Source organism: Gopherus evgoodei, chromosome 10 (genome assembly GCF_007399415.2).
Source record: "Gopherus evgoodei ecotype Sinaloan lineage chromosome 10, rGopEvg1_v1.p, whole genome shotgun sequence".
Taxonomy (NCBI): Eukaryota; Metazoa; Chordata; order Testudines; family Testudinidae; genus Gopherus; species Gopherus evgoodei.
In genome coordinates, this window is record NC_044331.1 from 12,526,538 (window position 1) to 12,544,321 (window position 17,784).

The following is a 17,784-nucleotide window of genomic DNA, read 5'->3' on the forward strand; positions in this document are numbered from 1 at the left end:
GTGGCAGAATAAAACTGCCGAGCCAGAGGCTACAGCCTCTCTTGAACCAGGGCATACTGCGAAGCAAAGGTAAGGACCAAGGACCAATGGAGCTTCGCGACCGGTCTCGTGGGTAGAAACACGAGCCAGCAAGGCGGCAGATGAAGCCTGAGCCCTGGCAGAATGCACGGTGATGTGGCTTGGGGAAATATGAGCCAAATCATAACAAGTGGGGATGTCCGCCATCACCCAAGATGAGATCCTCTGAGAGGAAAACAAGCAAGCCCTCCCTTTGGCCCGCTACCGGGGCAGAGCTGGGGCACCTTAGGAAATGATTCTGTCAGCACAACATAATGCGAGCACTCCACAGATGTCCAAGGAGTGCAACGGTTATGCCCATTGCGTTGAGCTGTGGGTAACATGAAAGGCCAAAACACCTTAGGGAGGAAAGCCGGGTGTGGTCATAACTGCACCTTGTCTTTGTGGAACCTTCGTAAGAGCTCTGATCTCAGAGACCCGTCTGGCCAAGACTAGGTTGAGGCCCCAGGGCGGGGCTGGGCGGCGCACCCGAGGGTGCAAGCGCTCCAAGCCCTTGAGGGACCTCGAACCCATAGTGGGACACTGAACGTCCATCTTAGCCTGCTGGAAGGTAGGGATGGCTGCTGAGAGTATCCTCAGCGATGATACCGCCAGATCCTGCCGCTGAAGGCCAGAGGCAGGCCAAATAGAGGGGATCGAGACCTCAGCAGGAGCAAGATCGAGCGTACTGCAGCTGTAAAGGAAACGCTTCCACCTGGCTCGGTACGTTGACCAGGCGGAAGGCTGCCTGTCACCCCGACTCAGGTACGTGAGGCGAAGAGGCTGCAGGTCCAAGTGACGAAGCCTGTCATTGCCCTGAGTGATGAGGTCTGGGCTGACAGGCCGAGCAACGTGGTATGTCAGTGCGTAACGAACCAGTGGGAACAGCGGGAAGGCATAATGCAGTTGGCCGTTCCACGGCATCAGGAATGCGTCCAAGATCGATTCCGAGGAGAGACCTTGGAAGGAGCAGAACACCTGGCATTTCCTGCACTCGCGGTGAGCGAACAGGTCTGTGTGAGGAACCATTTCCACTTCCGGAAAGCGGGATGCCTCACATGGGGCAGAGTGATGACTCGTAAGACAGGAAAGACCTGCTGAGTCAAAGAGATAAGACGTTCCGAACGCCTGGGAGAAAGGACGTCGCCAGCTCCATCGAGTGGGCCATGCAAAAGACCCGGAAATGGATGGCCTCCTGACAAAAAAAGGGGGAAGGACTATGTCCCCCCTGAATGCTTATGAAGCACCTGGCCATTGTGTTGGCTGTAAACACCGAGATACAACGGCCTCGCAGCTGCCGCTGGAACCCCTGGCATGCCAGGCGGACTACTCTCATTTTTGGGGCATTAATGAGGAATGCCAGCTCCCTAGAAGACCGAAGGCCTTAAGCTCGGAGGTGACCATGAGCACTCGAGCAGAGAGATGATGCGTCCGCCGTCAGGGGCAGTGAGGGCTGGGGCGGATGAAACCGCATCCTGTCCACACCAAGGAGGGAGTTAGCCACCACTCTAGGGAGCCTAAGGCGTTCGAGGGAACGGTGACTACCATGACCATTGGCTCCCTGTCCAAGCGGTACGCCGAGGTGGGCCGGACTTGGAGAGGACGGAGGCGGAGCTTGGCGCTTTTGGTTACAAACTTGCGGGCAACCATGGACCCAGGAGACTGAGACAAGAACGAGCTGAGGTCGTTGGGAAAGCCTTCAGACCTCAGATGATTGATGCCATCGCCTAAAACCGCAGTTGCGATAAGCAGGCTCCGGCTAGGTAGGAGACCAAGATAGCCCCTAGGAAGCCCAACCTCTGCGTGGGAACCAGAGCGGATTGCTCTATAGTAATCATCAGGCCTTGATCTGAATAAGACCGTGACGATGCCCACGGGCTGAGTGGTTTGTGTGTCAGAGTCTCCTCGGATAAGCGAATCGTCCCAATACGGAAAAACGCATATCTGACATAGCTACGGTAGGCGGCGACTATGGCCGTAAACCGGGAGTATTCACCGCTGGCTATAAAGCGGAGGCATCTCCCATGTGGAGGGAAGATGGCATTGCGAAAGTACGCGTCCTTCCTATCCAGGGCGGCATAGTAGCCCCCCGGAGGCAAGGATGGAATAATGGTTCCCAGGGATACCATGCAGAACTTCAACCTTATCCCAAACCGGTTGAGTCCATGCAGGACCAGGGAGGTCTGAGACCTGTGGTCGAGTGGGGGACTAGGGCATAACGGGAGTAAAACCCCTAGCCCCTTTCGTCCGCTGAAGGGGGACAGGGCTGGAGCAATTTAAAGGTGGTACCTATGCTCCATCGTGCGCAGGACCCAGCGATCTAAAAGTAACTGGGGCCATGCCAGGAGAAAGCGGGATCAGGATCCCGTCCTGCGACTGGTACACCGCCTTCCGGCGAACCTTGGAAGGTCCGTCTTTGGTCCCAGTGGTAATTGCGAGGGACCTTGACTTTGGCTTTTTAGGGGGCCTGACGTTTGTCTGCGACCACCTTGGCCTTGCCGTTTTCCAGAGTTCTGCCTCTGGCTAGGCACAGAGTATGGCGGCTGGGGCCATAAAGGCCTGCGTTTGGTCGCAGGCGTATACATGCTGAGACGCATTAGGACCCTATTGTCCAGCAGGCTTCGCAGTCTGGGGCTGTCTCTGCCGCGAAGATGCCTTTACCAACAAAGGGTAAATTCTTTCCCCCCGTCCTCCAAGACGGCAGCGAACTCTAGGTGGGAGGTTCGAGGGAGAAACTCCTCCACCCAGGTGCTATAATTATCGCAGCTAAGCAAGGCTTGTTGCTTTGCTACCCAGAGGTGCAGGACCCCTGCAGAGTACACCTTGCATTCGCCAAGGCTCTTTCTGCTTCGGGGCTGGCGCCCGCTGGCCATGATATCAGGATCGTGGTCCTGAGCATAAGATCCGCGCATATGGGGTGACACGGATGCGTGTCCGGACGGCCATGGAGGTACTAAAAGAGGGCACGGGCCGAGTCTCTGACTCACTCGGACCTTGCCCAACTCGGCACCGGGGACCGGCGTCAGGAGGCGTATCGGTACCTGGAACGAGATCCAGACCCGCAACCAGAACGGTGTCGGGAGGTGGACCGAGATCTCGAGGCTCGGAGAAGAGCTACAGGAGTCAAGGTACCTGCCCCGGTGCCAGATGTCGGAACGGTGCCGATAGCGGGTCGGCGAACGGGATACCGACCGGTGCAGTGAGTGTGACCAGTACCGAGGAAAACAGTACCGGAACTGCCAGTGGTGTCCGGCGTGCCGACAGGACTTGGAGCGTCTGCGGGACCGTGATCATGGACGGTGCCGCTCTGCTGTACTGACAGGGGACAGTCCCTTGAAGAGACTGTATTACCCGTACCGGCGGTGCCCAGGTCAGGCAGCACTGACTCCGTCATGGCACTGAGAGCCCTCGCCGTTGGTAACATCTCCGGCGCGCAGGGAACAGCAGGCTCAACCACAGTGCGTACTGGGGAGCTGTCAGGCACCGGATTCGACGGCCCTCGTGGGGCCGGGATCCATGGTACCGAGGTCATCAGAGCTTCGGTAGGTGCCGGTGCCGGGAGAACCGAGTTAGATAAGCCGTCTGGCTGGGGTGCCGTCAGCACTGAAGCAGCGGGAGTAATACGCTCAACCACGGCGCGCGCCGGGGAGCCGTCGGGCACCGGATTCGATAGCCCTTGTGGGACTGGAATCGACGGTGCCGATGGAAGCAGCCGGAACAGGAGCTCAACCACGGCGCGTGCCTGGGAGCCGTCAGGCACCGGATTCTATGGCCCTTGCGGGACCGGGATCGACGGTGCCGACGTCATCGGTGCCGCAGCAGGTGTCGGTGCCGGGCGATCCGACTTAGACTATCCCTCTGGCCGCGGTGCCGTTGGCACGGAAGCAGCCGGAGGATTAGCTCGACCACGGCGCGTGCCGGGGAGCCGTCAGGCACCGGATACTACGGCCCTTGCGGGACCGGGATCGACGGTGCCGACGTCATCGGTGCCGCAGCAGGTGTCGGTGCCGGGCGATCCGACGTAGACGAGCTCTCTGGCTGCGGTGCCGTTGGCACGGAAGCAGCCGGAGCAATACGCTCAACCACGGCGCGTGCCGGGGAGCCGTCAGGCACCGGATTCTACGGCCCGTGTGGGACCGGGATCGACGGTGCCGACGCCATCGGTGCCGCAGCAGGTGCCGGTGCCGGGCGATCCGACGGAGACGAGCCCTCTGGCTGCGGTGCCGTTGGCACGGAAGCAGCCGGAGCAATACGCTCAACCACGGCGCGTGCCGGGGAGCCGTCAGGCACCGGATTCTACGGCCCGTGTGGGACCGGGATCGACGGTGCCGACGCCATCGGTGCCGCAGCAGGTGTCGGTGCCGGGCGATCCGACGTAGACGAGCCCTCTGGCTGCGGTGCCGCTGGCACGGAAGCAGCAGGAGCAATACGCTCAACCACGGCGCGTGCCGGGGAGCCGTCAGGCACCGGATTCCACGGCCCTTGTGGGACCGGGATCGACGGTGACGACGTCATCGGTGCCGTAGCAGGCGTCAGCGCCGGGCGATCCGACTAGACGAGCTCTCTGGCTGCGGTGCCGCTGGCACGGAAGCAGCAGGAGCAAGACGCTCAACCACGGCGTGTGCCGGGGAGCCGTCAGGCACCGGATTCTACGGCCCTTATGGGACCGGGATCAACGGTGACGACGTCATCGGTGCCGTAGTAGGTGTCAGCGCCGGGCGATCCGACTAGACGAGCTCTCTGGCTGCGGTGCCGCTGGCACGGAAGCAGCAGGAGCAATACGCTCAACCACGGCGCGTGCCGGGGAGCCGTCAGGCACCGGATTCTACGGCCCTCGTGGGACCGGGATCGACGGTGCCGACGTCGTCGGTGCCGGGCGAGCCATCTTAGACGAGCTGTCTAGCTGTGGTGCAGCTGGCACAGAAGCAGCAGGAGCAGTAAGCTCTACCACGGCGCGAGCCGGGGAGCTGCCAGGCACCGGATTCCCTGGTCCTGGGGGACTGGAATCGATGGAGCCGAAGTCATCGGTGCCTCTGCAGGCCGGATAACGCAACTGAGGCGAGCTCTCTGGCTGTGATGCAGGTGGCACGGAAGTAGCGGGAGCAGGGGGCTCAACCACGGCGCGTGCCGGGGAGCCGCCAGGCACCAGCAGGAATCGTAGACTCTCTCGACCTCGGAAGAAGGGAACGGTGCCGAGTCGACATCGGTGCCGGCGACGGTCGGTGCCGAAAGGCCTTGGTGGTACCGGCGGGGTCCGGTGCCGAGGAGGCGCTTCTGCCCGCCGCTTGAACATCGCTCCGCGCCCAAGGTGGAGGGGCAAGTGAAAGTCCCGCACCTTTTTGTTCTCGGCTTAAAAGCCTTGCAAATGGGGCACTTATCTGTCAAGTGTGATTCCCTGAGGCACTTCAAACAGGAGTCATGTAGATCTCTCTTCGGCCGCGGCTTCTGGCAAGCCGGGCCCCTTTTGAAAACCCGGTGAGCCATGCATGGCTCCGGCACTGGGCTCATGGAAGGGGCTACTTCCTGAACCCCGCTAACTAAACTAACCATGTTAGCAAAGAAAACACGTATAACCATACAAATATATATATAAAAGTGTTATAACTGCAGAATTATATACGAGAAAACGAGTAGCTAGGGAAGTGGAGGTCAGCTAAGCCGCGCTCCACTGTTCCAACGACCGACACGGGCGGTAAGAAGGAACTGAGGAGCGGGTGGGCCGGCAGGAGTATATATGGAGCGCCATGGTGGCGCCACTCTAGGGGGCGACCTGCCGGCCCACTGAGTTGCTAGGGTAAAAGTTTTCCGACGAATGTGCACGCGCGGCGCGTACACCTAACTGGAATGGATATGAGCAATCACTCGAAGAAGAACAAGTGGTTCATCTAGTTCAGTCTCCTGCCTCTGACAGTAGCAGTTGCTTCAGGAGATAAAAGAACCCCAGCAGTAAGCAATTACGGAATAACCTGCTTATGGAGAATGTTTCTTCCTATCCCTGACTAGTGAGGAGCTGGTCTATTCCCCTGCAGCACGAGAATAACAGCATGTGGACTGCTTCAATAGGTGTCCACCAAATGCTGGGAACTCGTATCTCATCTTTTACAAGCTTTTAGCTACTGAAAAGCATCTGCACTTGGCAATTTTGCATCCATTTCTGTCTAATACTTTGCACTTCTATAGAATCTTTAAACTGATCTCAAAGCATTTTAGAAACATTAACTAAACCACCCAACACCCATCTGAGGCAGTAAGCAAGTACTATATGCTTTGTAGTAAATGGATACAATGAGCTATAGAGAGGTTAAATGGCCAAGAACCAGATCCTGTAAAGAGAATCCTGCACAAGAGGCAGTGGAGCTCCACGCGGCATACAGGTTTGCTCGCATGGTTCTCTGTGCCTTGCTCCAGATTACACAGCAAATCTGACATTAACCAGATATCCTGATGTCTAAGCCCCAGCTCTGGTTACTATGCAACTCAAAACCCCTGCAGTACCTGACATTTTTTGCCGCTCTGCGCCGGGTTTGCCTTTTGGGAGTCTCATCGTCTTCATCATCATCTTCATCTTCAGACGAGTCTTGTTTCTTTCTCCTCTTACCACGTTGGGGCTTGTGGGGCTTTTTAACACTGGCTTTGACCACTGCTCTAAAATGAGTATTAACAAAAAGATATATTACAGTGCCTTGTGCACAAGGAGTTGCATTTCAGCAGGACTTCCCGGTCCACAAGGAAGTGTATATCCCAAACATTAGATGCACAGAGCCTGACTCTTCTCTCGTGTTCCTGTAAATCAAGAACATCTCCACTAACATCAACACAGTTACACCAATGTATACCAGTTTCACATGAGAGGAGAATCAGGCCACAGAATAAAAGAGAATAACATCAATAAGGGAAAAGATCTGTATGGGCATGTAGACAATTCCCTCTCCACTCAGTACAGGACTGGTCCCTCCTGCATATTAGCCAGTCATTTAATAAATTACTCAGAGGGTGAGATTTCCAACTGCTTCCCCCAGGAGACTTTTGCACACTTTGGCTGACTGTTAATTTGTCCCTTGGCTGCTCCCAGAACACACGCACCTGCTCCAACAGCAATTTCCTATGGAATGTCACTTACCGGGTACCTTTGAAAGCACTGGAGGTTAAAGAGACATGCAATAGAAAAGGGAAAGTAAATTCAATCCCTCCTCACCTTCTCGGGACTGGTCTCCTGGCTTTAACTTTCTTCTGTTCTGGTTCACTATCTGCACTGGAGCCTTGCTCCCCACCATTTTCATCCTCCTCTTCCCCAGAAGCCTCCCTTTTCCATTTACCTCTAGGGACAAAAACAGAAGTCAGGAGGGACAGTGGAAACTCAACGCCATTGGCTGGCTAAAGAACAATTCAAGTCATCAGGTTTAATGCCAACACATGAGCTACAGGACACAGAAAGTTCAACACTGGCACAGCAATGTAATCACTTGTTCAGCACTGGTAATGAGGGAAAACACCTGAGTTTCATGTTGAGATTCCCTATTTCTAGCCCTATACCTCAATCACCTAGACTTTACCAAATCTAGTTATGCATTTTCTAAAGTCAAAGCAATGCTGAAATCATAGTAATATCGTACATTGAATAGAGCTGCCGTGTCTTACAGCTTGAAATGTAAGCACTCCATTTTATTTTTAATATTTATTTATGCCTTCTGAGCATAACAAGGGAACCCCTAAGAGTGATTTCTAGGACTACTGCCTATGTATTTCTAAAAAGCATTGGCTTTGGAATAGTGAGTGTGGTCTACGTCAGTGGTTCTCAACCAGGGGTCCGGAGCCCTCAGGCAGGCCGTTAGCAGGTTTCAGGGGCTCTGCCAAGCAGGGCTGGCATTAGATTTGCTGGGATCCAGGGCAGAAAGCCGAAGCCGCATCTTATGAGGCCCCAAGCCCCAGGGCTGCAGCCTGAGCAACTTAGCTTCACGGGGCCCCCTGTGGCATGGGGTCCTGGGCAGCTGTCCTCCTTGCTACCCCTTAACGCTGGTCCTGGTTTTCATAATGCAGAAAAGCAGTTGTGGCACAAGTGGGCCATGGAGTTTTTATAGCATGCTAGGGGTGGGGGAGAACTCAGAAAGAAAAAGGTTGAGAATCTGTGGTCTATATGCACATTGATATATATATATTCTAGCTTCTCTCATAACCTTATTCTGTTGCTCCTTACTGTATCAAGTCACATACAAATTATTTAAAAAAACTCTAGACACAAAGATTTTTGAGAGCATAAGAAAAGAAATACATTTTGTGTGTTTTCACAAAGATGAAATTCTCTTTTTATTGGTAAGACGAGCCTCTAGTAACATGTTGGATGGAAAAGGTGACATTACATGAATGTAAAGGAATACAGTCAAGCATATTGGGGGGGTTATTTTACAACATGAGAGCTCTCCAGAAGTTTATTTCATTTTTATGAGAGAAGAATATAAAACCTAATACGACAACCAAAAAAACATGCAAATATCTCTAATCAAAACTATTTTTTTAAGGGCTCAGGACTTAAGCTTTCTTTCCACTGCTGGAAACCTGAAAAACATTAGCATTAAGCTAGTGCATGAAAGAGCCAAAAGAGGTGAAACCAATTAGCAGCAGAAAGCGAAGCTGAGCAGTTCCCTGCTGAAGCTGAGTAAAGTGCCCAAAAGTAAACAAACAGATTTATAAACGGCAGGACACTCCAACACACACCTTTTTACAAGTTGTTTCAGTTTTAATAATGTGAAATATTTTTAATGAAAACCGATTACATTATTTTTATGTATGTTTACCTTTACAGTGTCCCTCAAACATAGCTGAATGCCAATTGTCTGTTAGATAAAAGCAAAACAATTCAAAACCCTCTCCATAGAGACTTACGGTTTTCTCATTTGCTTCTGGCCTCTTCCTTTTGGGCTCTCATTTTCAGATTCACTACTTGCCTTTAATTAAAAGAAAAGATCAGGTTGTAGACTTCACTCCACATTCTTTCCTTTAGGAAGCCACCGAAACACACACATGGTCTAAGCTTCAAGGACTGTCCCTTGCTGCAATGTTAGAATTAAAGCATGACACTGTTGTGCGACCATACCACTTAATAAAGCTGACCAGCTACCCAACACCATTAACTTTGGATTCTGCACAGTGGTCACAAAGTTACTGCAATTGCTTTCAGAGGATGAGGGATTACAAATGCAACTTAGAAAAAAAGGTGAAAAGCCCTAGTGTAACATGCATCTTGCAGTTCTGGAGGATCCGGAAGTGACTGGCTATAAACCACCTATGACTAATGATCAACTTCTAGTGACAACCAATGCCTGCGTACTTAGTGGTGGCAACTGCAAGGTTCACATTACATCCACTCTCCAAAGCATACACTTACTTCTAACTTACGTCAGGGTGCACTTCAAATGGCAAGTTTGAGCTATGAAGTCATGCACTGCTAGGGTCCTAGCGATAGTGACCACCATGGAAGAAAGATGATAGGCTGTGATGCTTCTGCTAAGAGTTCCTAGATTTGAAGGCTGAAAATTATTCCTCGTGTGTGTGTGCGGGCTGGAAGGGTGTGACCCTGTATTCTTTGGTTAGCCAGAGCCAGATCTTGCTCTCCTTCAGGGCCCAACATAAGGTATATCTATTTTCTCAGGCTTTTGACTGAAGACATGTTAGTGGAGAACATGTTTACAGTGTTGTCAGCGCTCATTGGTTTTATCATGCGTCTCGTTACAGCTGTTTTTCTTGAAGGCCTAGCTCTTGGAGCCATGCAATTACATAAGAATCTTAACCTACGTGAAAATATTCCCTTTTTTTTTTTTAATAAAAAAAGTTTGTAGCCCTGGTGTTTGCAGAGAAAAACCTTGAAAATGTGACCCCAGCTTGTCTTAAAGCTGCAAAAACCAGACAGCAATGAGAAAGAACCCTTTTTAAGAAAAAAAAAATATATATATATATCATGTGATTTGTAAGTCAATCTCATGAGTTTTTGAACACTTAGGATTAGCAAAATTATGTTTAGTTCCATTCACAGGGCAGGCCATTGATCATTACAACTTGAGTGTTTTGTTATTTAAAATTATGAATGTGAACTAAGTGTCTGATGGACACATTTTAGGAATGTAAAAACAGTACAGTTAAGTTAAAATGATCAAGTTCTTGGTCTTCCAGTTCCCAGATAGAACCACAAAATCTTGTATGGGAGAAAATAAACCGAAAAAGCTTTCTTTAAAAAGGTTATTCTCTCTGCTAGAACTGTGTTTATACTTTATTGTTCTCTACTCCCTCAACAAGACAGTGATTGAATGATTGAGAAAGAGCAGCGTTCATGCTTATTAATCCGCACACTCCAATAACCTAAAATCAAGTCACTGCTCCTGATTAGCTCTTAGCTCAAGATGTATTCTCTGACTACTGCTGTAATACTTTTTTAGCAAGGTGTCATTAACTCAGAGGTAATGTAAAAAAAGACAACTTATTCACACATCAAACCCTATTTTTATTTAATATGGTCCAGTCACATAAGCAGGCTATCAGATACAGGACACTCCCACACGAACAAACTGCCCCTTCTAGTGCACTTGACACATGCATATAAAACACAACGCACCTATACAAGTGGGGGGGGGGGACAGAATCCAATGAAAAATTTCTCAGATCAGATTAGACTTACAAAAAGAGATGCACAGATTATTTGCTCTATGCATCTTGCTGATCTGTAATCTTCCTCTGGAAGCTGCTATTTGCAGCAACATACAGACATATCAAAACTGATCATCGCTTTGGTCTGTCATTCAGAAAGGGCATGTCTGCTCTTCAAGCTGGGGCTGCAATACCCAGTTCCAGGAGACAGACCCATAACTAGCTTTGATCAAGTTAGCATGCTATAGATAGAATATAGCCTCAGCAGCACAGGGAGTGAGAAGAGCTAAACACAAGAACGTGCCCAGCATCTCAGACAGAGTGGCTAGCCTCACCCACCACCACAGCAACACTATTAACACAGTTAAGCATACAAATTCAAGCAGAGCTAGTGCAGGTATGTCTCCTCAAGTTGGGAATTACACCTCCAGCTCGAAGTGCAGATACATCCAAAGATGGTGTCCATTGTTCACATGCTGGCACTCTGATTTGCACCACCCAACCATACCATACCTTATCAGACCCACGAGCTCTCGAGGATTAAGCCTTCCACTGCAATAATTTTTTTAAACCTCCCGGGAGAGAACACCCAGCAAAGATATTTTCTCTACTTTCCCCTCTGAAACACTGATTTGGCCTCCATTATTTGGTCTGGGGAAGGCATGAGGGATATTAATATTTCAGGCATACCCAATTTGGTGTACTATTTCTCATACCACAACCAGAGAGCCTATCAGGCAATGCTAATACTGTGCAGGCTGGAAGCCGCAAGGTGTTGAATCCTCCAGCGAGGTGCGAGCACCTGCAGCCTAGTGGAAACTGAGGGTATGTCTACACTACCCGCCGGATTGGAGGGTAGCAATCAATCTATCAGGGATCGATTTATCGCATGTGGTGTAGATGCGATAAATTGATCGCTCTCCCGTCCACAGCTGAACTCCAACAGTGCGAGAGGTGGAAGCAAAGTCGACAGGGGAGCCGCGGCCGTTGATCCAGCGCCGCCAAGACGCAAAGTAAATAATTTTAATTCAATCTAAGATACGTCGACTTCAGCTATGCTATTCTCATAGCTGAAGTTGCGTATCTTAGATCGATTCCCCCCCACACCCGCAGTGCAGACCAGGCCTGAGTGTGCTCAATAGCTCTTGGGAGTTGCCTAATCCAGCCCAATGTCACAATGCAGGTGTCATAAACAGACAGTTAAGGGTTAATAGAACAAAAGTACTTCATGTCTCTTTTGCCTGTAAAGGCTTAACAAGTTCAGTGAGCCTGGCTGTCACCTGACCACAGGACCAATCAGGGGACAGGATACTTTCAAATCTTGAGGGAGGGAAGTTTGTGTGTGTGCTGTTAGTTTTTGGTTGCTGTTCACTCCGGTGGCTCAGAGGGACCAGACGTGCAACCAGGTTTCTCTCCAATCTCCCTGATACAGGTTCTTATAGATTAAAAATAGTAAGTACTACGTGATAAGGCGAGTTAGGCTTATGTTTGTTTTCTTTATTTGCAAATGTGTATTTGGCTGGAAGGAGTTCAAATTTGTATTTTGCTGAAAGGATTTTAATTTGTACTTGTATACTAGGCTGGGAGGGTATTCCCAGTGTCTACAGCTGAAAGACCCTGTACCTATTCCATTTTAAATTTACAAAAATAATTTTTACTGTTTTTCTTTCTTTAATTAAAAGTTTCTTGTTTAAGAACCTGATTGTTTTTTTTATTCTGGTGAGATCCCAGGGGACTGGGTCTGGATTCACCAAGGAATTGGTGGGGAGAAAGGAGGGAAGAGGGAGAGAAAGGGTATTTTCTCTCTGTGTTAGGATTACTTTCTCTCTCAGGGAGAGTCTGGGAGGGGGAGAAAGAAGGAGGGGGGAAGGTGAATTTTCCTCTCTGTTTTTAGATTCATGGAGTTTGAATCACAGTGATCTTCCAGGGTAACCCAGGGAGGGGAAGCCTGGGAGAGGCAACAGTGAGGGAAAGGGTTTACTTTCCTTGTGTTAAGATCCAGAGGGACTGGGTCTTGGGGTTCCCCGGGCAAGGTTTTGGGGGGAACAGAGTGTACCAGGCTCTGGAATTCTTGGTTGGTGGCAGCGCTACAAGCTGGTAATTGAGCTTAGAGGAATTCATGCTGGTACCCCATCTTCTGGACGCTAAGGTTCAGTGGGGAATTATACCATGACAGCAGGGAACAACCAAACACAGCTTACAGCTCCTAAATATAAGAACTTAGTGAAACAGTGTAAGCTGGAATGTTTGTTCAGGAGATAGCTCATGAATGCTGGGGAATGCTCCGCTTTCTTCCTATTCGTTTACTTCAGTCTTTTTCCATTTTCCCTCTCATTGTTTTTTTTCTTATTTGTACTGCATCCAACTGTTTGAAAAAACCGCCCTATGATCTGAGAGTTTTATCTCTGACAATGTTTTGTAGTGAACTTGCATTTATGAGCCCGTACATTGTGCCATCTGACTACAAACAACATAATATTAAATACAAAACAAAAACGATCTGGTAAACCAGGCTGATAAACACAATATCACCATATCATGGCAACAGAGTTTAAGCAGAATCCACCATGGATTTCAGTCCTGTCATTGCAGGAAGATGGATGAACTACTACTGGATCTCTCTTCTCTATTATTTTGCCAAGATTAAAGCTTGGTTAAAACATTTATAGGATAGAGTCCTGCCCTTCACTAGCTGTTTTTCCTTCTCACTCAACTATTTAAAGTATGCTGCATTTGTACTCCCCCCTCCGGTTTGGGAACCTTTTCAAGCAACAGTTTGATCCCTTTCCTCACCATGTCTATTTTTTTTGGCTTCGTCTTTTGATAAAACACGAATAAAATGGGCTGAGTTTATTCTGTCAAACTCTAGCCACAGGAATTTGGGTTAGAAAAGGATCCAGTTTGGAAGAGAACAATACCATTTTTTGCACACACTCTTTCTAAGGGAGTCTTCACAACCAAAGTTAAAGTGGCCCCCGGGCAGCGCTTTAACGTGGCTGTGTAGTCGCAATACCAGAGCTGAGAAAGAGCTCTCCCAGTGCAGCAAAAAAAACCCCACCCCAATGAGGAGAGTAGCTCCCAGTGCTGGGCTGGTGCACTGTTTATGCTGCCACTTTACAGCGCTGAAACTTGCAGCTCTCAGGGGTGTTTTTTCATACCCTAAGTGAGAAAGTTTCAGCGCTGTGAAGTGGCAGTGTAGACAAGGCCTAATAGGGGCTCCTCCTCTCTGCAAAGATCGCTCCTCTTCAGAATTCTATAAGCCTCCATTCTCTGCCCTCTCCTCTACCTAGTCCCTTTCTCTGTACCATTCTTGCACAGATGATACTCAGCCCTGCCCATCTGTCATTTCTTCCTGTCTTGACCAAATGAACTTCTAGCTTCACCTCAGCTACCTCGTCATGCTTTTCAAATATGCAATTGTTTTGTCTATGGCCTAATGTCCCCAACTTTACAGACTCAAGCACATGCAGATAGTTGTTATCTCCCTTTTCAAACATACAAATATGTATATATGTATATATATATAAGCATAAGCACATCCCTCTCCTTCTAATTCCACTAACTCCCCATTTGCTTCAGGGGACAGTTCAAAAACTCTCCAACCAGACTCTCAGACCGTGGGTGAGATTTTTCACCACCAATCTGGCCTCTTTAGGTCAGGTCACAGGAGAAGACCTGCATAAGAGGACTCTAAAAACACTAGTTCTGGCTAAGCAAGAATTTCCCCAGTGCAGAAACCTTCTTTTATCGTCCCTTATCTGTCATATAAACCTGTTCTCGTTTTATAGTTGGTCTGCAAGATCTTTGGGGCAGGAACCACACTTGTGATGTGTTTGTACATAGGCTGTCCTCCGAGGACCACCAGAATAGTGAGCATGTCAGAGTCAGAGCCGCACATACAGAATTGCAGAGAGTCTGGGCATCACAGCCGCCACAACAGACAGCGCCCCCAAGGGCTGCTTCAGCCACTGGAACAGCCCAGAATTCAATCATAAACTCTCTGGGACTGACTTTTTGTTCTCTGTCTGTACAGCACCTAGCACATGAGGAGGGCTCCTAGGCACTACAATAATACAAATAATTAATAACAACGATGGCTTAAAACAACTCAGATCCCCTCCCTCTGGGCCGCAAGTTCCACACCGAGCCCCTTAGCTCATCTAGCCCTGGACTCTTTCCTTAATTTATTATTTATTGTTTTTCAGTAAATGACTTCTCCTCTGCTGCGCCTACCAGATGGAACAGCCTCCCTCCTTCTGCCTCACTGACTCTCCCATTTCACACACTTGTAAATTTTTCTCCCTCTGCTAGCATTTAACATTTACATCTCTAACTGTATTATAAAACTTCAATCTATTTTGAGATCTAGTGTTTGTATAAACAACACTAGGCAAAATATAGCCAAATTCTATTTTTACTGCCCTCCTGCTGAGGATTACAGATCAGTAGCTCTGAAGAGTTGGTCTTGTGGACCATCTGTGGTCGATGGAGCCCTTCCTGACAGCCCACAGAATAAAATACTTAGAACCAAGCAGCCTGGCATGGCCCATGAGAGTATCTTTGGCTCACCTCAGAGTATCAAAAAGTTTTAAGAATCACTACGGTAGATCAGGTAACTACTGCAGATCATGCTTTAGACTGTAATTTCTTCTAGACAAGGGTTTGTTCATTTTGGGTCTTGTACAGGCCCAAGCACACTGTAAGAATTTAATAAATAATGAACAGCAACAATGCTCTCTACAGCTGATCATCATTCAAGCTTCCTACAGCCCCAGGTTCTGAAACCATCTAGCTTTGCTGTGGCTGTCCTGTTATGCTGCTCTCAAAACGCTGAGGAATCCAGATGGATGAAAAGCTTAATTTTTTCCTACTTGATTGAATATCCCACTAGATATTAATAGGAATATCTGAATCTTAAAAACTAAAATAAGTCAGAATTAATAAAATAATCAATTTTTTGAATTTTTTAAAAAATAAATCAATGTATGTTGTGTGGTGGAACATGATTTCTCTCCTGCATGATACAGGTGCTAAGAGTACCCAACTTTGCACGCTCCTACCCATTCCAATCATGAGACAACCTTCTTACCGCAAAAGAGTTATGTCTGTTCGTCCATACTGATTTACTGAATGCCTTAGAATATTTTCAAAGGGCAACCGCTGCGAAATTCTCACTTCCCACTAGCATGACTTACTGTTGTTTCTGTTAAATACGAAGACAATACACGGGTGAGCACCGTTCTTGCTGCACACTGTCACACAGTTTCAAAAGTTTCTAGTTCCTGGATGTTTTACTAAAAGTCTCTGCAAGGATGTTTAACGAACATACAAATCTTGTCTTTCACTTCCTGATCTTCTAGCCCAGATCAGTGTTACCATCTGCGATGGCTGCTTAGTGACTTATGTGACACGTGTTTGATGGTCTCAGTCCAGTTCCCAGAGGATAGATATTAGCAGCACAAAAACAACCCTGCCCAAACTGGCAGTCTCAGCACAGTATGACTGAACGGTCCCTAGATACTGAACTTCCCTCTCAAGCAGATACGTCTTCCCGTAGGAGAACCGATAGGGAAGTTTGCAATGCTGCTGCCTGGGCTGTTCTCGTTCTGCGGTGAAAGGATGCGAGCCTGCAATGCTGCCTGATGAATGCTTTTCACTAGAGCCACACCAACGTTTTAGGAAAGAAGGCAGACAAAAAGCTCCTTTACATTGTGTTGGAAGCCCCAAACAGCAAGTAGACAGAGCACATCATTGATGATGGGCTTGACCCCCACAAGGTAACAACCACTCACTATGTGTAGAGCACCCTGAGCTCCCAGTGACTTCAGTGGGAGACTAGGATGCTCAGCACCATGCAGGATTAAGCCGCAAATAAACTATCATCCCCATCCCCCTTTAACTTTTTTGTCTCCAAAATCAAGACTTTCCATCTCCTCCTCATTGTGAGGCCCCGACCACGTCACACCCATCAGACTCTGCTGCAGATGGGAGTCGCCCTATAGGAACCAGTTGGCCCTGCTATGAGGGGAAGGTATGGATTTGGATTTGATTGGGATTCTTTTGGGGGGGGGGCTGTGGGAGGGGAGGCACTGAAGGTTTTGGGTTTTTTTGTTTTTTACAATATTGTGTGGTATAGCAAAGTTTTTACATCTTGGATATTTTTTTTAAACTGTACCTTATATAGTAAGGACTTAACGATACTGGAAAAGAAAACAACATTTGCAAAACCACATAATATTGTAAAACAAAAAAAGGACGGGACTTACCTGAGCCCCCTACAGGGCACTCGGGTCTGCAGCGGAGATCTGTGATGGGTGTGACATCACCAGCATAGTGCATGCTGGGGGCATCGCACAGAGAGGCAGCCAGCGAGTCTGGACTTTGCGGAACTTGAAAAGGAAAACAAAAGCTAAGTCAATTATGTGCTAAATGCCCTCCTTACCTGCTGCTGCTGCTATTTGGGGCATTCAGCACACCAGTCTGGAATTTTCTCAGTTTAGTTGCATGGTGAAGATCACATGATCCAGTGGATAAAGCACCGAACTAGGGGTCAGAAGATCTGGGTTCTATTCCCTGACTCACTGTATGATAGTGAAAAAACCTCGGTACCCAATTGTTAGGTGTCTAAACCCATATATAAGCACCTATCCCTTCAGTGGCCTGAATTTCAGAAGATTCTAAAGGGAGCTACAGGTGCCTTGCCCCTCTAAAAAAAATCAGGCTCCTCACTTTAGGCCCCCTTACTTTGAACATTTCAGCCTGACCCTCTCTATGTTTCAGTTTCCCCATCTGTAAAACAGGGAGATGGATGCTTAGCCTCCTTGGAGATCTGCAGATGTATAGACATAAACAAGCACAGCAGCTAATGTCTCCATTTCTGTAGTATGTTTTGATGGCTGGAATCATTTAAAGTTCTGGCTGCCAGATGCTAACAAATTCATGTTTTGTTGTCCCTCGCATTACATTCAAATGTAAGATTTTCCCCAATACTTAACCAAAAAAAAAAAAAAAAAGTGATGGTTCATAAAGCTGAACTCACACACACAAACACACTAATCACTGCGATCCACTCCAGGACATAGAGCAAAGACT

The 17,784-nt window shown here is 48.6% G+C and overlaps 1 protein-coding gene across 13 annotated transcripts in view; it reads right to left on the reverse strand.

Moving 5' to 3' along the window:
• CHD2 (chromodomain helicase DNA binding protein 2) overlaps positions 1–17,784 on the reverse strand; it is a 96,159-nt gene that overhangs the window by 56,111 nt on the left and 22,264 nt on the right. For 10 of the 13 annotated variants that reach the window (XR_004002249.1, XR_004002250.1, XM_030577136.1 and 7 more), the window contains 3 exons: positions 8,938–8,999; positions 7,253–7,375; positions 6,553–6,702 (listed from right to left, as the gene is read on the reverse strand). Coding sequence is in view for 11 of the 13 variants with exons in the window: in XM_030577136.1 (XP_030432996.1) it covers positions 6,553–6,702; positions 7,253–7,375; positions 8,938–8,999 (335 nt within the window). In the remaining 2 variants the exon portion in view is untranslated. Of the gene's footprint in view, positions 1–6,552; positions 6,703–7,252; positions 7,376–8,937; positions 9,000–16,958; positions 17,082–17,784 lie in introns of those variants that run through there. The other 3 variants (XM_030577141.1, XM_030577140.1, XM_030577144.1) reach the window with 2 other exon arrangements.